General features: G+C 32.3%; 1 protein-coding gene across 4 annotated transcripts in view; it reads left to right on the top strand.

Annotated features, from left to right (window-relative positions):
• The window catches only part of SERCA (ATPase sarcoplasmic/endoplasmic reticulum Ca2+ transporting SERCA), a 131,708-nt gene extending 110,784 nt beyond the window's left edge, over positions 1-20,924 (top strand). The window contains exons 18-21 of one of the 4 annotated variants that reach the window (XR_011329806.1): positions 3,133-3,250; positions 4,930-5,047; positions 18,294-18,362; positions 19,789-19,877. Coding sequence is in view for 3 of the 4 variants with exons in the window: in XM_069813137.1 (XP_069669238.1) it covers positions 3,133-3,250; positions 4,930-5,130 (319 nt within the window). In the remaining variant the exon portion in view is untranslated. Of the gene's footprint in view, positions 1-3,132; positions 3,251-4,929; positions 5,146-18,293; positions 18,363-19,788; positions 19,878-20,340 lie in introns of those variants that run through there. The other 3 variants (XM_069813139.1, XM_069813138.1, XM_069813137.1) reach the window with 3 other exon arrangements.
• The last annotated feature ends 583 nt before the right edge of the window (positions 20,925-21,507 follow it).

The raw sequence follows: 21,507 nt of genomic DNA, 5'->3' as shown, positions 1-21,507 counted from the left end.
AATGAATGTCTGCATACATTAAGAGATTTGATTGCTTGCTTATTAGAAAATATAAATGTTTTCTAAACATGTTGCTTAAACAAGATTATCCGCCATCATTGCACTATATCTCCGGAAGTCCATTACTATTGCTGTATAGGGAAGTGCCAGCACTTTAACATATCGTCTGTACATAACATGAGCTTCATATCTGACCACTGACTTAGTGAGAAGAGTATTGTTGGGAGAGAGTTCGAAAGTAATAAATTGTGATGTTAAACTTGTAGAAAATTAGGTACTCGTCTTCCTGTCTTTGTATTGTATTGTATTTATTTGCATTTCATGGTATTCGTACATTGCTTCACAGCTAGAATATGGAACATGTCAAAAAAATCTTAATAATACTACAAAGTCTTAGTCACAGCCTAGTTGAAATATATACAGAAGTTTTTTACAGTATATTAGTACAATACAAGGGTTAGCATCGATACTTAATACAAGACAAATATTCATGCAGCATTGTTGAATGTCATAAATTCACCTGCAGAATAGAAGGCGTGAAAAATTAGGTACTGTACTTCTTTAATTTGGCCCTAAATAATCTTGTGTTTTAGGTTTGATTTTTTATATCCATAGGGAGGCTGTTAAAAATTTTTACTGCCATATAATGCACTCCTTTTTGATAGCACAATAGACTTGCCGATGGGGTATGAAAGTCATTTTTTGATGAGTATTTATACTATGAACTGTTGCATTAGTTACAAAGTTTTTACGATTACATATGAGGAAGATCATTAATGAAAACTATATTGACAAGCCATGGGCATTATTTGTAGTTTTTTGAAAATGGTTCTACACAATTTCCTAGATTTGGCAGCTACTTTTATTCTAATTACTCTTTTTTGTAGTATGAATATACTGTTACTATCTGTAGAATTTCCACAGAATATTGTTCCAAAACTCATTACAGAATGGAAGTATGCAAAGTATATTGTTTTTAAGGATTTGATGTTTACTATCTCTTGCATAGATCTGATAGCAAAACGTGCAGAATTAGCTTGGGGATAATTTCTTTAATATCATTTTTCCAATTTAACACATTATCGATTTAGAAGCCAAGAAATTTGGTTCTTGTTGTTTCTATTAGGGACCTATTATTAATTATTGTGCTTAAACTTTGCGAGGTTGAATTTGGACAGAATTTAAATTAGATTATGTTAGTTTTGTTACAATTTAATACTAATTTATTGGCTGAGAACCAATCACATATTTTGAGGAGAATTGCTTCTGTTGAAGACTGGAATGTGTTGGAGTTATTGACTGTAATTATTATACTTGTGTCATCTGCAAATAATATAGGATGACTTACATCTTTTATTAGGGGAGCAAGATCATTTATGAACACTAGAAAAAATAGAGGATGGAATTCCATTATGTCGAGGCAGATTTCATAGTGGTACTGATTTCGACTTTCTGTTTTCTGTGTAGGAGATACAAGTGAAACCACTGGTGTGCAACTTATTTAATTTCATAATAATCTAATTTGTCTAACAGCATTTTATGATTTATACAGTAAAATGCTTTGGTTAAATCACAGAAAATCCCTTCAACTTGAAACTTTTTATTAATTGTCTCCAGAATTTTGTCAATTATACTAAATGTTGCATTTTTGCATTTTTCGTAGATTTATTTTTCCTAAATCCAAACTGTTCTGGAACTAAAATGTTGTATCTTTCAAGATGATATAATCTTTTCTACATTCCTTTTTTGAAGAAGGAATAACCACTGAAAATTTTAATCTCTTGGGGAATATATCATTGGATAGTTATATAAATAACTTAGTGGCCAAGCTTTTAATATTTTACTTGCTATTTCATCATACCCTGAGAAGTTTGACTTCAGATTTTTAATACAATTGCAATTATTTCTTGTCTGTTTGTTGGAAATATTTGAATATTTGGGAATTTTGTTAGAAAATATTGTGTTAAAGAGTCAAAACTGTTAGTAACATTATCTAGGGGACTATCTGTTATTGAAAGAAAATATTTGTTAAATATATTTGCAATTTTCTTTTTTAATTATGTTCCAAGTTGTTCTGTTTTATTATCAGAGTTTTGTATTGTATTATAGTGTAATTCTTTGCTTTTTTGATCATTTTGTGTAATGTTTTTGAATAATTTTTATAGTGTTGTTTTAAGTTTGTATCAATATTATTTCTACTCTGTATAAATATATATATATATATATATATATATATATATATATATATTTTATCCAGTGCCACCAGGTTGTCTTTTCGACAATATATATATAATGTATATGTAATGATCTCTTGGTTTTGCATGAGATTTTAATACCTTGTGTAATCATCTACTGCTGGATATGTTTACATTTGTATACTTTATAGGGAAACTGGATTCAAAAATATTTTTAAATGTTTTATGAAACTCATTGCATTTGCTATTCATATCACTTTACGCTTCACGGTTAGATGACCGGTCTGTTGCGAAGATGAGAATGTTGCGAAGAATTGTGGGACTGGGAAGGCAGCGATTCGTTGTCCATGTAGGCGTAATTATATCCCAGCATTAGCCTGGTAAGAATTGGGAAACCAAAAAATCGACGAGTGCATAGTGTAACTGTATACTGATTCCCATGATCATTTTTAAGATTTGTTTCAAAATTATTTAATGATTCTCTGTTTATAATTCTGAATCTCACTTTACTTGGTTTTTTAATGATGTGTTAATATTTATATTTAGGAGTTGAGTGTCATGATCCAAAAGACCATTAATTATTGGTGTTGTTTGAGATATACCTGTTCTTTCCTTTCCAATAAATATGTTGTCTATTGCAGTAGCTGAATTCCCTTATATTCTTTTCGGAAAATTTACTGTGTAAATTAAATTGATAGATACTAGGAATGAATTTAGTTTATCTTTCCTATTGCTTCTGTTAGATAACTGACATTGATGTCTCCGCAAATAAGCATTCACGTTTCAGTTTCTGTAAGTATTTCAGTGTCTTTTCCAATAAATGAATAAAATTTTGATAGTCCCCAGATGGCGCTCTATAAAGACATATTATAATGAAATTATATGTATCAGTTTTTTTACATACAATGCAATACAAGATGAATATTATATGTTTCAGCTTGTCTGAGAACCAGTCCCTCGTCGCTATGCCCCCCTGGTCCAACTTGTGGCTGGTTGGCTCCATGATCCTGTCTTTCACTCTTCACTTCGTCATTCTTTACATTGACATTCTGTCCGTAAGTGATGAGCCTCTTTATATTCCTCAAATTACAATAACAAGCTGAAGCTCCAGTACTTTTATATTTCTCATGCTTCATGCTAACTAGTAAATATTAAGATTTAATTTGTATGTTCTGAGTGACTTATGCTTTATGCTTATGTTGTAATGCCAGTATTTTTATTTAAATGTTTTTCAATAATCTACAGAGACTCAAAATCTGTGCTTCAGTGGCTGACCATGATAATATCTTTGAAAAATATTGGAGTGCAAGAGGTCAAATGGCTTTATTGTCAAACACCTGGCATTAGAAAACAACAACAACATAATCTACAAAGAAACTCATATTTTGACATGATTAAATATTATTGAAATCAACGTGTTCATTTTGTTCATATTTAAAACTGATTATTTTAGATTACTTTTTAAAAGCACTCCTCTCTCGAAAGTTGAGATGTTCGCTAGTATTTTAGGACACTATCTTTTCAGTGTAAATAATTCACACATTTGAAAGCGTAATTTTTAAGTTGTCAGGTTCTTTAATTTACTCCTTATCATCACAGTAAATTCATGTACCGGTAAACAACAATTCTTATAATTTACACATCTTGGTATGTCTAATGCTATAAATACTTCGTCATTCTTTTCTACATTGGGAATTTATATAAAATTATTGCTTCCTGCTCTATTACTGTCGAAAAAAAAGTATGTTGTACTTGTGAAATTTAAATTTATGGTCCTTGGGAACTAATATAATTTAGTCAGTAGTGTATGGCTTATATTCAACACTATTACATTAAAACCTTAAATAATATACTCTAAAAAAATAGTAAATTGGAATAATACTTAGTATCTTTTTTGAATGTTAGACTACATATCACTAATTATATGTCTATAGTACTTGAATAAGTGAAATTTATTTTTCATCCTAACATAAATCATATAGTTTACTGCAATGAAATAAATCTTTGAAATACAAAAGAAATTCCTGTTGAAACATGGACACAAGTCTTGTTACATTATTCTAAATTGATCACATCATATGTAAGTATTGCCACCATAGCATATTCTTATGCACATTATCTGAATTTTCAGTCACACATGTCCTGCCATTAACTATATGATAGCCACTGGCATAGCTCGGATGGTAGCATGTTTGCCTGCTGATATGAAGCTGCACTCAGGCATGGATTCAGTTCCCACTTGGGCTTATTACTTGATTGGGGGTTTTTCTGAAGTTCTCTCGATATATAAGGCAAATGTTAGGTAATCCTATGGCGAATTCTCTGCCTCATCTCGCCAAATATCATCTTACTATAACAGATTCCATCAGCTCCAAATAACCTAGTAGTTGATACATGTTATTAACCAACTAAAAGAAATGCTACATGGTTGTTATACATTTCAGTTTAACCTTTTTGATCATCATGTGCATGTACTCATTCATTATGGCATGTATGAATGTTAGGCTGTAGTGAGATGTAATGGGGATGCATATATACATCTTAGTTTAGAACCTGTTAAACTGGATACTTTTTCATAAATACATGTAAAGTTAAGGAAGTTAAGTACTACTTCCTCAGGAGCATCTTAGGATTTTGTTGTATTTTTCCTGTCCTGTTGCCTCCCTCGTCCCCCCCCCCTCAAAAAAAAGGAAGTAAGAATACACGTTGAATTTAATTGTTTTCTGTTGTCCAGACTGTTTTCCAGGTAACGCCTCTGAATGGTGATGAGTGGATCACTGTCATGAAATTCTCCATCCCTGTCGTGCTTCTTGATGAAACACTCAAGTTCGTCGCCAGAAAGTTCACTGATGGTGAGAGCTACATTTATACCCTGCACTGGATTGTTCTTATGTGGGGGGTGTTCTTTGCCTTGATATTATTCAGTCCCCTATAGGAGATGCTAGTGGATGTGAATATTTGCCTTCCTAAACCAACCACGATTAAATACTACTTCACCCCTGGACTTTTTGAACATTAACTTATAAATTAATATGAAATGTGGCAAGAGAAACACAATCTCAACCGACAGAGATTTGGTTTTCTGAAGTTTGAAACAGTTTAACCTTAACACCCTCCCTATGCCAAGCATGGAGTGAGTTGGTGGTTTGGTTTGAGCGAGTGACTGCAAAGGCAGTATTAAGTGCGTTATTGAGTGGCAGTTTGACAGTGGACCAAGGGAAGATAGATGGGGTGTGGAGTGGTGGAGTGGAGAACAGGGTTGAGAGGGGTGCATTTTCCTTCCCCGGACACACATGGGAATTTGCTCACTCAGTAACCAGGGATCATTGTGTTTTCTGCGTACAAGTGACCAGTACAAAACTCGACCTGCTTCCAGAAAGGTGTGTTCGTGCTGCACCGAATAACCTCATGCTATGAGTATGTTTTGATAACATTTATTCCTTTACATTTTTCCAAGTGTAAAGGCATTTATTTTGTAATTTAGTAGAGAAGTGCCTTTTTAAGACTCGCCTCTTTTTTTGTCACATGGTCATTTTGTTTTTTACATTTAGTTTCATGATTTTCCTCTAGAAATATTGCTGACAGCTGTCCAATTTTTGCTTACTTATGTACATAATGTTTTAGTCAGAGCCCTTATTATATTATAGATCCTGACAATAATTTTAGAGGGGGTTAGCCATGGGGTTGAAAGGGAGGGTGGGGTTTACTGAACAACAAATATACATGTTTATACGAGACAGACTTAAACTTTTGTCATGGGTATTGCATCATATTCTGTCAGTACATCTGCCGAGTTTGCTACACATTGAAATCCATGTTAAATGATGAATTTTGTATCACAATCTAAACAGTGTATATATACATGAAAAACATTATGTATTCCATGTCCAACTCTGTTAATGGTTATAAAGGAGTTTTGTTTCTTTTTCATAGCAGTTTAAAACTATAGCAATCCCATACTTTTTTATTTGTCCAGCACTGAAATACACTTTACTCCTGGGGATATCGAGAGTAGCATGCATAACAATTATTTATTTTAATGGTTTTCCTTTCACGAACTTCGTGCAGGATCACAAAGTTCCTCTGAAGGGAGACTCTTTCCTTAGGTAATAATGCCGGACAAGTGCATTTTGTTCCCTTTAGTTCTTTTATGTTTAGTCATGTACTCAACAATTAAATTATTGTAATTAAACTATTTCTAGATATTGATATACATATCATTGAAAAGTGTATTTTTTTATTTTATTTTATTTTTATTTAGAAATAGACTTTGATTCCTGAAGAATGGTGGCAGAATTATCTTAAATACCATCTTTTTCTACAAGTTTGTGTTGAAGGATATTAAGTTACTCAACAGTTTCTAATGCATGATTTACTTACGCGGTTGCTATTTCATTCACAATCCAGGTAATAAGACGGAGTGGTCTTCCAACAGGAGAGGGATTACAGAGGGATGGGAAGACAGGAAACATGGCTTTAAAAAGCTTAAAACTTAATGATGTGGATGGAAGTAAAATATTTCTAGTTGATAACCTTTTTGTTAATTGTGATTTGGAAATCATCCACTTATTGGCCAGCTCAGTAGCATCTATTCTGCCTCTCTCCTTATCCTGTGGCTGAGCCCAACTACCTACGCCTGCGCCATGCCCATGCCTGCCCAACCACACCTACTTGCCTGCACCTGCATGCTAAACCATCAGAACTGTTTTGCTGCTGTGAATAATGGAGTGTTGATTTACTCTTGTGTGTTGTGAATATATTATTATTATTATTATTATTATTATTATTATTATTATTATTATTATTATTATTATTGCTACTATTACTACTATTTTACTTTGGCTACTACTCCTATTACTGCCACCATTGTTACTGTCATCCATACTGTTGTTACTGCCCGACAAATCAGATTATGCATGGACCTACATCATCTTGAAGCACAACAAATATTTTTTGATTGAAAACAGATTTTCCTGGCTAACAGTCCCTACAAGTTGTGCTTAGGTTTTATTTTACTCTTGTGCTTAGGATCGGGGTTGATTCAATGCATTAAAAATTCTTCCATTTAGTCATAGTTTTAGTATGGCTAAAACCACTTTCGTTTAGTTCCAACCAATAGTTATGATAATAGAGAACATGATAAAAAAAATTCGTACATTCACGATCAATAAACAATTGTATGAATGAATACAGGGACGAACATTTTGTAAGTATGAATTAGGTTTGAGTATGCGTGTGTGAATGTGTGTGTTTGACCCTTTTAAAGGCATGTGCTAGACGAAGTATTAACAATCATGTGATCTAAGCAATCAATTTCCCTTCCCTGTGTGAAATAAAGAAGTTTATTAAATTAACCAAATGTTGATGGACAATTAAATGAACTGAAAGGAGAGAATTACGATTATATTTTAAAATGTGATTATGAATGCAAAATGAATAACTATTCCGAGAATGTTTTGTCTAAGAAGTTTTCACATCATTTCTCATGGCAATGTCCCATTTATACCTGTGACTCAAGAGAGAGAGAGAGAGAGGAAAAAAAGAAAAGATTTTAAATTATTTTGGTATGTTAATGTTAATGTTACGTAGTGAACGATTTTCATATAGTTTGGGTTCCTACAGTTTCATTTAAGTTGTTCAAAGTGCATTTTAATGGATGAGTTGGAATTCAAAAACTTAAGATAAATATGGTGTGTAAATATCAGTAATGTAATTGTGGAACAAATGTTAATGAGAACTTGTGTTGCTAATAAAAAGAAATTAATGTTTTAAAGAAACATCTGTAACTTACATTAAGTGTTAAAGCTGTGCAGGATGCGTGCTGTTTGTGCTTGCTAATAGCTTCTTTGACACCGTACTGCCTACCACTCGTACTTGTTCTGTTTCCTTCCCCTCCTCATTTTCATCCCATATTTGGATGATGTAGTCATAGTGATTTCAACAGTTTTGAGAGATATTTTCGATTTTATTTTACTCCTCTTTCATATAATTTTTAAAGACAAATCCAGGAACCACCATATCCGTCATTTTACATGGCTGTGGCAGGTTAATTGCTGAAAGCACAATCTGTTATTAAAGTGATTAAGGAGTGTGTAAGTTCCAGCATTTATTGCATCTGGGAGAAAAAGTCGAGGATGACGAAATAAAGCAATATTTGGTAACACAAATTCGTAAGAGTACACTTATTTTATATTAATGAAGGCAAGCTGAAAACAAAACAAATGAACAGTGAACAGATTTAATAAAATTACACTTCTTGTGTGATTTTCATCTGTTAGCGGTTAGGCATTGTCCTTTGTTTCAAAGTGTGGAAAAGCCACCAATATTGGATAATAGAACAGAAAAAATTGGAATATCATGGCAATGTGCAAACTGTTGAAAATTACCAGTTCTATTCGATCTGCTAGAACTGTCTAAAATTCGAATTTAAAACTTAAAAAATCGTCCTTCAAGTTCCACTGTTACTACATGCGCAAGTTAAATTGGCATATTACAAGGACAAGTGTTATGGGGTTTAAGTAAATCCATTGAATTGAATAGGTAGTGGGATAAGGAATTGTATCGTCTGCACGAGTACGGCTGATTGCAGTCCTATAGATCATTAAAAGAAAGCATGTGTGGCAGTCAATTATGTAACTGTTCAAAATGAAAATGTGGGCTATTAAGTGATTCAGCTAATACTTGCAGCTGCAAACCTGAATTGGTAAGAATGTTGCTGGTGTGAAATTTGTATGATGAATGAAGTTCCCCATACAATAGTTATCTTGAATAATTACATTTCAGTAATGTCGTTGGTTCATTAAGTAGTGTAATCAGGAACACTTATAAATATATAATTATAAAAAAATCAAAATTTGTTGTCTAATATTTTTAAACAAAATATAAGTGAGACAGAACGTACACCCACCATAAAAAAGAATGGGCCTAATCTTGGTCATTAGAAATGCAAAGTTCTACTGCGTGATTCACACAGGTAACATGTCTGCTTTCTGTGTCATAGTTTATGAGTTGACCTCCTGGTAGAGTAATATTGTTTTAGTTTTCAGTTGTTTTATTTCCAGTGTTAAATGACATTTGTTAATAAACTTCGTTATGTCAGTCTTCTAAAAATATTATTGGCCATCACCTGTGGGCTGTTAATAGAGGAGACCTGGCCTATATAAATAAAAGTAATAGTTATTTCACTTCCTAAAGGAATGAGAAGCATATCAAATATAAATATATAAAGAACTAAACAAACAAATATATAATCAAAAAAAGGCTTACTGTAGAGACTCTCATCTCGTCCACAAATTACCTGCACCAATAACTGCCCTCATTTTGCTTGGCTTGAAGTCCACAAGATTATGGAACAGGTCTACATTATGGCCATCACCTCCCACGTATCTAGAACTCTGTTCCACAATTCGTCAATTGTCCGAATGGGTGATTGTTCTGCCCAATTAAAGCATAGGATCCATTTGACTCTAGTCCACTAGTTTTTAATCTGATCATACAAGGTGAATTTGGAAACCAGGTCGACATCCAGGCTTCCTCATAATCCATCTTTGAATGCAGTTGGCAGTGTGTACCGGGTGATTATTCTGCTAGACGAAAAGTGTTCCTTCTGCATATCATTCTTGGGTGGAAGGGATCATTATTTTGAAAAAGTGTGTTCATAGACTTCTGCATAAACCAATCATAGTTGCATTCCAGAAGTCCTGCCCCATCGTATGACATCGACCCCCAACATGCAAAACACACACGACCCAACCTGTTAAGTCATTTCACGAAGCATTCATCATATCAGTGACCATTCATACAATAAACTAGAGCAGGACCATTGTTGCTATCAGCGACCTTTACCTCATCAGAGAAAATCACATTTCTATAATAGAAGTCCAGTCAGAGAGTAGCACAGGCTAGACAGTTCAGAATATGCTCCATCTTCAAATGTTTCTTCCTAACACCTCGATTACATCTTATGCCACACTCTCTGAAACATCTTCTCATGGTGTGTGAGGAAACTGGGAAAGTTGGATGTTGTCTTGAGTTCAGAGACAGTTGTAAAGGGGTGGTTTTCAACTTCTCTCCATAACATGGCGTCCTCTTCCCTTGTAGAGATGTGTGTCCGATCAAAAATTGAATGATTCACACTTCACCATACTCGAGAATAAGCTTAGCCCACCTCTTAGCAGTTGACTAAGGGACTCCATCTCTCTGGCTATCTTTGATGCAGAATAACCTATGCGAATAGGGCAATGATTTGTTGTCTGCCACCTTCAAGAATAATGCCAAGACAGACTGTTTTATTTACACACAGGAGTATTGCTTGAGAGAGGTGGTTTGTTATTTGGTAGAGTGTAGATATATTCTAAGAGATATCGGTACATAATCCTAACTTTTCGAGATGTAAATGGAAAATTTGTAACAATCTACACTATCAAGACTTTTAGAACAAGATAAGCATAATATCATGGTTTTCCTGTTCTTATTTCCTCCCATTGATTTTGTGTTTATAAATTTTATTATTATTCCACTCTTCAGAGGCCCTGATGTATCTAGAATCAATCTTTTATTCAATTTTACAACTTATTTCAGACTTTTTAACCAAATACAGCAAATTTAAATTTTTTTGTGTTGCCTGGTAAACAGGGACAGTCCAGACTTGTGGAGTAACAGTGCGTCTGGCAGCGAAACCAAGTGGCTCGGGTTCAATTCCCGGTCAGGGCAAGTTACCTGGTTGAGGTTTTTTCTGGGGTTTTCCCTCAACCCAATATGAGCAAATACTGGATAACTTTCGGTACTGGACCCCGGACTCATTTCACTGGCATTATCACCTTCACCTCATTCAGATGCTAAATAACCTAAGCTGTTGATAAAGCGTCATAAAATAACCGACTTAAAAAAATAAACAGGGACATTGACGTGACATGCTTGTGCAATATTCTATATCTGGAACTTACGATTTGTCTGCGGCCCATTCTTTTTTGTTGCGAAGAGTACAGGTAGTAAAGCTTACTATTTTATGTCTTACCGAGATAGGGCTAATAAATAATTACTTCATAGTTAACTCTAACTTCACTGCTTAATTGGTAGCAGAGAGGGAAAGAACTGTTCACTTATGCCTGAAATATATTAATATAACTATTTTTACAGGCATTGTATGTTCAGAGAAGTTATATGTAATTCATATATTTATTTTTGTATGTTTCAGTCTTATAATTCATCAGTATATTTTCATTCTGTTTTACATCTTTATACAAATGTTTTCACACGTATTATGAGTATCTTCAAGTCTTTCATTTTAATAACATATACTTGAACACATGTGACTAGGTTAAAAATATATAGATATGTATAAAATTAAAAAAAAAAATTCAAAGTTGTATAAAACTACAAAGTACATATAAAAAAAATTAAGAGAGATTAAGAAAATAAGCATATTTAGTTAGTACTTAATAGACAAGCTTAATCCAGAAAACTATAAATCAGAATATAACAAAATTTTACAAATAGCTTTGGAACATGAATACAACATAAAGATAATAATTAACATAATACATAAGGGAAAAAGGAAATTACTACAGAATAATTATACAACATTAGGGAACATAGTCTACACTAATATTAAATCTGTAACCAAAATTGTTCTGGTAATTTTCGCTTTTCCAAAAATAATTGGTGTTAACATGTATAATTAACCATCCTGAGACCGAAAATAGCATTTTTGATATTTTTGCTTGTATGTCTGTCTGGATGTTTGTTACCTTTTCACATGATAATGGCTGAACGAATTCTATGAAAATTGGAATATAAATTAAATTTGTTCTAATTTAAATTTTAGGCTACATGGCATTAAAAATACTTTATTTAAAAGGGGGGTTATAAGGGGGCGTGAATTGAATAAATCGATTTTCATGAAAAATGTTACATAACAAAAGTTTCTTTAAAAATTATTTCCGATAAGTTTTATTCCATGCAAAATTTTGATAGGACTGATATTTAATGAGATACAAGAGTTTTAAAATAACTAAGTTTTATCAGCGCCACCTCAGACTAATAGCCTATAATGAAATGAAAACAAATGACTCCGTCTATTTAAGGCGACTTTGGTCACAACAAACTGAGAATATTATTCATTTGACACTATTTTTATACAGATATATTTCTATTCTGTGATGGGCATATATAAATGTTTATCGATATTAATATACAGAAAATGTTTGTGTGTTTGTATGAAGTAATCTCAGAAGCTAATTAATCGATTTGGATAATTCCTTCACTATTTGAAATTGTTTCTCTAGATGGATGTAATGCTATATGAGGACTGAGGTAAGATTAAAATAGATATTTACGCACAGAAAACTTGATATTCTTTCGAAATATTGTATAACTTCATTATTTAAACTTTATTTGGTCCATATAAAATATTCTAATTTTACACACTTCAGCTCCTTTTTGTCCACAGAACATAATAGTACTTTTAAGAGTTTTGTCGTAAAAATGAGTATTTTTACTGGATCAAAAATACAGCACACATAGAGTGAAAATCAGTATTTTACCGTTGAGCTCACTGGAGCTGAGTTATTTAAAAAATGTCACGAAATGGCGTTCCTGCACTCATAATTTACCCACATTCGTTTCCTATGTTCCTTAAAATAATATTTATGTACCACATTCATTTTCTTTTTTTTTTTTTTTTATTTACATAAACAGTGATACACAACCGAGTGAGTTGGCTCAGATGGTAGAATTTGAGACTCACACTTGAGCAGGAGCGTATTTAGGCCTAAGCAGACTAGGCAGCTGTCTAGGGCGGCAGATTTGAGGGGGCGGCTTTTAAGCTATTACTGTTACTTTTTCTATATTTTTTTAAATTTTATTCATAACACTTTAAAAGAGTACATGAACTTGAACACACAATGAAAAGGATATGAATAACATGGCAACAATCAGTTCAAATTTAATCAACGGTCTGCCAACGGAAAAATGACAGTTTCTCAATAATAGTGTTACAATGCGATCATAGCATTTTTGATTAGTAGGCCGATCTATCGAACCCTTATTTAGGGCGGCTTTTGTTTATACAAATTATCTATCTTATTTCTAACAAGTGCAGCGAAGCACACGGGTATGGCTAGTTGAAAATAAAAACAAGCAAACAAAATTTGATTTACCACGACGTACAATAAAATGATAGCAAATAAATGAGGCAACTTTCTCAAAAAGAAAAAGTCAATGTTACTTACAGAACAAACAACAAACTTCATAACATTATTAACAATAGAATTCAGGAGATGACAAATACCGTATAGAACAGACTAGATGCAATTTTTAAACAAGGTCTGAAGGACACAAAGCAGATTTTAGACGTAATAGAAATAAATCCAAGTTTGCTAATCATCTCATCGAAAATAATCATGAATTTAGAAACATAGAAAAAAGTATTATAGATTGTAAAATTGATCAATAATGGAAGTATACTTTGAACGTAGCAGAAGACTCTTACATTGTTAAACATCATAACCAGAAAGAGAATCTAATCAATAAAATAGTGGTAAACAAGATACTGGTAACCCATTATACAATATAATCACAAATGTAGTTCAGTTGTCAGCACTAGCTTCTGTTGTTCATGCAATTGCCTCTAGACATAGAATAACTATACCACAGTTGGAAGACATAGCATGTCACAGCAAGAAAACCATAGTACCGTCGATCAGCCGACACATAAGTTTAATTTTTCTGAAGTAAAACATAGCCATGGAAATATTATGGGCTTTCTCCAATATAAAACTTTAGTGTATTTCATTTTAAAATAAGAATTATTGTTTTACAGATAATATAACCACTTACGTAAAATAAATACTGCAACACAATAGAAGTTTTTAACTGCAACATAGACAATGATAAGTGGATGTAAGATGCAATTGTACAACCATATTGGTTAATGTAACTTTTATATATTGATATAACTTGAAAAAATATAGATATATGCAGTTGTATAACATCATAATCCATCTTTCTTAATCCCTCTTAATTTTTATATACATTTTGTAGTTTTTATACAACTTTGAATATTTTTAACCTGGTCACATGTGTTCAAGTATAACTATTAAAATGAAAGATCTGAGGATGCTCATAACATGAGCGAAAACATACGTCCGAAGTTGTAAAATAGAATGTAAGTACACACAGTGGACCGTAAGTAATGTCATTGATTTCAGTGGGTTATTTTTTTAGATATTTCAAACAAAAAAGTTTCGTACAATTTTGCTCGTCTTTCCTTCCATTTCGAGATAAAAATAGTTTTATATGAAACATTTCATAGCATTTTTTTTTCTGAATAATTTCGAGGGAAAAATTGTTCCGGAGCCGGGTATCGAACCCGGGACCTTTGGTTTAACGTACCAACGCTCTACCACTGAGCTACTCGGGAACTCTAACCGACACCGATCCAATTTTTCCCTCTGAAATCTTGATTTGCATTTCTTTTTCTATTCGTAATATGCTCAGTCATCTTAAGAGAGCAGTGTATTATGATAATAAATGATTGAAAGAATTTTAGTTTTGTTCTTCAATGTGCAGAAATTTGATTCGAACAAATGTAACTTTTCGATCTGGAAAGGAATTTTACAGTGTTACATTTGTTTGAATCAAGTTTCTGCACATTTAAAGGACAAAATTAAAATTCTTTGAATAATTTATCATAATACAGTACTCTTTTAAATTGACTGAGCATATTGGGAATTAAATCAATGGCATTCCCAAAACACCTTATAAAATGTTTCATATAAAACAATTTTTATCTCGAAAAGGAAGAAAAACCAGCAAAATTGTGTTAAACTTTTTTGTTTGAAATATCTCAAAGAATTGTTGTTGTTGTTGTTGTTTAGTCAATTATCCGAAGACAAGTCTGATCCTCACAAGTGATAACAAAAAGCACCACTTATGAGGCAACTAGGCCAGGCGATAATGGGGTAGAATGACCAGTTCCTTTTCCCCTCCATTGCACACATCGCCAATTAGCTACATATTACGCTAATCAGACTTCAGATGTATACAAACAATAGTTCTTCCTCTGACACATATTGTCAAGTGAGATGTACTGCCTGATAATAGAGATACTTATCAGCCAGAACTTCAATCAGAGGATATCTCAAAGAATAACTCTCTGAAAGTAATGACTTTACTTATGGTTCACTCTGTATTTATAAGCTGAAATACATACCAAAATAAATATATGAATAGTTTAACTATGTTGAAGTATGTGAAATATAGGCTCTGTTGAGAAGACTGAATGACTATTTTCCCTTAAATACCTTCATTCGATAAATATTAGTGCAGGAAGGAAGTACATCAATATCTAGTGCTATATACAAGTAATGAGGGGAATGAGATTGCTAATTAACTTATAAAATAAATGAAAATTATATTAAGTTACATATATGTAAAATATGTGAGAATGGAAGAGCACTTACCATATCAAAGGGAATATCACTTGTGACTACATATCTTGCAATAAATATTTATATATTGAAGAACTGACGGCTCACATCATTCCAAAAACAAGTTACGTTTTTGTGTAAATATTTAATGGAACAAATACTTGAAGTTCTTTTATTTTTCTTATGAGATATTGGTACATTGTTCCTCCATGTCATATGTTGAAATATGTCATATGTGTAAAGATTCAGTTAACTTGAGATATTACCAATGTGGTAAATTTTAGTGCCTTTTCAAATAATGTAATTGAAATTGATTTGTCTTGTTAACATTTCAAATGTACAACTTCGGACATTCTGTCTGTGTGAGCATATTATAGTTGACAAAAAGAAATATGAGATATTCGCCTCAAATACAGTAGGCACTCCAGTAATATAAATGAACGGATACGATTTATGGTGTTATCAACATAGATATTGTGCTGTTCAGGTTATTAATTCTGTTACAAGCCAAAAATTTTCTTTGCATGAGGTTTAAAAGAATTTTGTTCCAGCTTGCAGTTTTTTATTTTATAAAATGTGCAGACTATCCCATTGTAACCTGAACCTCTCCTGACAAAGCTTGATGTTGCTAAGTTCAGTCGACAGACAACCAGTTCACTTCTGCTTTAGGTAAGATTCATATGTACTTCATGTATTGTCAAGTAGGAGAAATGCCACTTCACAAGTAGCAGAAAGTTGTTCTTTAGCCATGGTAATATGATTGTTGGTAAGTAGGTAAATAAACTGTAAAGAATAGTAATTTATATTCTAAAAAAATGCTGTTAAAAAAAAAAAGAACACGTTTCTGCTGCAGTGAAGAATTTCCCTCCAATTCTTTCATGAGTACTTAGAAATAGTATGTGATTTTGTAATTATATAAACTGAAATCGAGGTGTTTTTAATCTTACAAATATTTTGTACATCATTATTAGTGAATATTGTGTTCAGTATGGCATTTGCATCTTGCATTCTAGTGGTTAGTGATTTAACATGCCACAATAAATTGTTTAGTTTTATAATTAAATACTTTGATATTAACATTTATACCCAAAATTATAGCACATGGACACCAGACAGATAAATATGCACATTTATATTTAAATCATATTTTTAATAGTTAAAATTAAATGAAACAAAAATCTGATGTGAATTTTTGTATTTTGTGAAATTAATACTTTGTGTATTAAGTCACAGTAGTGAAATGTGTATAACTTATCACTGTTTAATTCCTTTTCTCGGGCTTGAGGCAAACATAGTGATGAAATTGTTAGTTTATATTTATCAGCAAATACAATGATTACAATTTGTGATGAATTAGAGAAACTTGAAATGCAGATTGACTTCACTTTTGATACTACATTATAGTTTTAGGAATTGACTCTCCATAGTGGAAACTTATTCTGTACCTCACAATCTATTTGCAAGTTTATGTGAAGAAAATGATGAAATTTCTTGATAAAAAAAATCTTCTGAAATAGTAGAAGAAATCAAACTCTTGCAAGTTGACTTGCCAGTTACTAGCTACTTTTTAACTAATCATGATCTCATTAAGATTCATTGCAGCATAATGCCAAATAAATAGATAAAAATTACTGATATCTTTGTACACATCTAGTGCAGTCTGACTGGTACCCATTTATGCTATATTAATTTTGGGACTTTTGTATTATTTTATCAGGTAATTTGTGATAAATGTGCATAAGTATAATCAGACACTCTGAGTGAATATTTTCTAGCAGAAGCCTATTGATTATAATATGCTTGGCAATAGTCTAGTATACATAATATATTATATTACATACGTTACTATGTAATTATACAATGTTTTAAAATTCAAACTTACAGTATATGAGTTGCATGGATAAAAGAATTTTCTTTGTGGTGAGTATTGAAGAGTGAATGAATATTTGCAAAATTAATTAGAAATTTTAGATGAAAATATTAAGAATATCATTATTCAAGCCAAATACTGCACACAAACATAGTGTGTTAGATTGTTTTGAGAAAAATATAAATATACTTTTAATGCCAAAATCAATGCTTATGAAGTACATAAAAGTATAGATGACAATTTGTTGATGTTTGTTGGAACATTTATAGGATAAATTATTATTTTGTATAGCTATTTGTATCTTGTTAAAAAAATGCGCATTGAAAGGAAAGATAATAGTGTCTGAATATATTTAGCCTGAGAAATTATAAGTTGTTGACATTTAAGTATAAAATAATATTTCAGCATTTTTGTTATATTTTCAGTGATTAGATCAACGGGAAAAAGAGTGCACCTTCTTCCCAAATTTACCAGCATGATCTGATGAGTCCCATCAAATCAGTATTACAGTAATCCTTTCCTTTTAACATGTTTAATATTTTATGATTTATCCTATCCACTTAATGTGACAAGCGGATAGATTGCCCCAATTTAAAGATAAGGATGCATTATGCAAAATGTATCACCTACTCATGTTAACAAATATTTACGATCATTACAGAGTAGCAGAGTTTGATGTTTACATATAATTACATTTGACTATTTTGAAAATGATTGCCCCCATGTTAATCATCTTTTTACCTTTTCACTAATGTTACCTTTCATTTTTTCTTTCTTTCTTTTTCGTAATTTATTCAGTGCTTGGTTAAGCTAATGGAGTGTACCCTTCCCTGCATCACCTCAGTGTCTCTTCACCTGGAATGCTGTGTGAGTATTTTACCTCTTGATCCAAAAACCTGTTTATGGTGTGGTTTTTTCAGGCCTCTGAACGATATTTCAACAATAATAATACAATAAGTTTATGTAAATCATGACCTGAAATTATTTACTCCATGTAATGTCGAGGTTCTTGATGAATACCTTCTTTATTGTGCATTAAAAATCGAAGTCTATTCTGTTTCTTTTTTTATTATTATTCCATGGCATAAATTGTTTTTAAAATTACTTATCAAAGTCATTTGACTAATGTTATGAAACATTGTATTGTTATACCCATTTGATGATTTCCGAGCTGAGATCATATGGAAAGAGTAGTCGTATCTACTTTTCTGAGTCAGGTAATATGATCAATGTGATTTAAAATAATAATTTCGTTTTTTTTTTATTTGTATTTATGTACTTTAAATTAATTTCAGAATCTTGTAAATCAATTTTCGTTAATATACGAATGTTAAATGTGTAGATTGGCATTGAAAGAGGAGTCCCAACTTGTGTTTACGTCAGAAAATAACTTCTTTTATAAAAATATGCTTTTACTGTAAGATACTAGAGACTTGTAGGCAGAAATGCTGCTTTTAATCCCATAGTCTAAAATACTGGTTGGGTACTCCTATTTTGGGGCATGATATTTTGTAGACGTAGACACACAGATTGGTTCAGTATATTATACATTATACATATTTATAAATTTTTCATATATCAATATTGAGCCAATATTTACTCACATAATATATTTCCTGTTGAAAGTGTGTGTAGTAATGAGCCATATTCCTTATCCAATAACAATCCCAATGCTTGCTGACATGCTTTTACTTCTACTGAATGCTAAAATTTCATGGTTTATAGCAAGTTACAATGTCTGAGCCCAAGCCATTACATTTGGTAAGGAAAATTAACATAGCAATTATATTAAATTTATTCCAATACTGGTTATGATAATCAAAAATATGGAAATTATTCTATTTGTACACATTTCTTTTCAAGCTGTACAGTAAAAGTTCTACTACAAATTCAAAATATAATTACATTGTTTTGGTACAATATAATTTCATTCCTTTGAGGACATGTAGAAATGCTATCATGGAGAATAAATATGAACATCAAATAACCAAAAGAATCTGATAAAATTTGCTGAGCAATGTGGTTTGGTTTAATTCAACTGTGATCAGTAGGTCACAAATACGAATTGAAAAAGTCGTGTCTAAACCAGTAGTCGGAATTGATGAAGAAATGTATAATTGCAAAAAGAAAACTAGTCAGAATGTGATAGGTTGGGTAGCATGTTGTAGAATTGTAGGCGCTGTTCTGCGACTGGCTATAAATACTGCTGTGCCTCTACCTGCTGCAGTAGTCATGCTGTTTGCCATGTGCTGGAATTATGTCTCATACTTTCCTCTGGTTTTATTTTTCGCAGTGACACCAACCACTGTAGTTGGCAAATGGTGAAGGGTTGCTCGCTGATGTGATAAAGTAAGGTGGTGATGGAGGCTACATGGGAAAGAGGGAGAATATTTTAACAGACTATAAAGATCTTTTAGATATGCTTTTTCTTTCAAATCTTTATAATTGAAATACTGCAATGTAAAATTGTGGTAAAGATTCCAAGTGTTTGTTAATGGTGTTGTTCCCTCCCAAGCAACAGGTTCAGCTTTATAGATTTTATGTGCTGTCTTGGATAATTTTGTGATTTGTTGTACTTTAGTTTGTAAGGCAATTTAGCTTTCAGCCATGCTGGTAGACATTAGTGCCAATTAATATCTCTTCAGTAGTATGCTTTTCTCTTTCATTTAGACATTTGAGTTTAGAATGTAATTTGTGCATGTAATTTTCTTCAGTCTTTGAGGTCAAGTGGTACAACCAAAGGTTTATCACCTTCTTCGATTGTAGATTCACTCAAATTTGAATGTGCAACTTATGCTTAAGCTTTGTGGTACTAACCTAAATTACTTAATGTATTCTGTTCCAGTTGGTGAAGCAGTAGTGGACAAGTGGTAAAAAGCACGCCATATGCTCAACATAACAGCTTCAGAATAAACCAACAAGTGCTTGGTACTAATAAAATAATATCATCTACAATAAGCACACTGTATGAGAGACTAAACAACTATTAATAACAAAATTCTAACAAGTTGGGAGTACAGAATACTGCTTATTGACAAGTTACATTGAGCATACTTTAATTAAATTTTCCTTTAAGACTCATTCTATGTTGAGAGAGCGGCTGTATTTTCCATTTTTCTTTGTTTTGTCTTTACTAATCCTTGGGGGACAACTCCTTAACAACTTTGGCTTGTCATTTATCATCACATCACAAGTGGATATAGTACCTTATACTCATCTTGTCTCCTCCTCTACCCTATATCAATGATTCCAAAGAGTTGTGTGTTGGAATAAGACTTGTTCCACACCCAGAGCCCTGGACAGGCTCTAGCAGTTTGGAATATAGCTCCAGCACGGGACACCGAACCAAGCCCCTTGTCCCTTCACACACTAGACAATCATGTTTTTGTTCTTGTTATTTATTTTAAAATATACAAATGGAAAACTTGACAGTGGATATTTGTTTTTGACATCATCATCATCATCAACAACAAGCTCCATCGTCTTCCTTCCAATGCACAAAGGAATAATCAGGACTAAAGAGGACTTCAGTGCAAGTCTGTGATTGAAGGTGTGAGTGATTTAAATGAGGAAGTATTTAATTTTTTGTTAGAATGGCGGTAACAGTGTTTTTGAGTGGTAGAAATCAAAATAGGAACAAAATTTATACAAATCATGTAAATAATATAAATAGAAAATATATTTTGAAACTGTAGGTGCATTGTTATTGCTTACAACTCTAGGATTAAATAAACATTTTGAAAAAGTAATTGCACTTGGGAGAATGTTGAAATCGTTATGTATGTAGGGCGAGAATCAACTAAAAAGTCAGAAAGGACTATTTTTGTCTTTAAAATGAAAAATTAAAGAGGGGGATTTAGCTCCTTCAAGACTTTCTGAATGTTCTTTTCAACTGCATTACCTACATGTTCACACTTTCCTAATGCTCAGGATAGGCAGACCATGAAATAAAACTGTCTTGTCTTTATATTCTAAGTGTGTGATAAAGGAGAGATAGGTAGGTAGTTGTAGG

The sequence above is a fragment of the Periplaneta americana genome, chromosome 16 (assembly GCF_040183065.1).
Source record: "Periplaneta americana isolate PAMFEO1 chromosome 16, P.americana_PAMFEO1_priV1, whole genome shotgun sequence".
Taxonomy (NCBI): domain Eukaryota; kingdom Metazoa; phylum Arthropoda; class Insecta; order Blattodea; family Blattidae; genus Periplaneta; species Periplaneta americana.
Note: the sequence above shows the minus strand (reverse complement) of the source record. Positions and strands in the feature narration are given on the sequence as shown.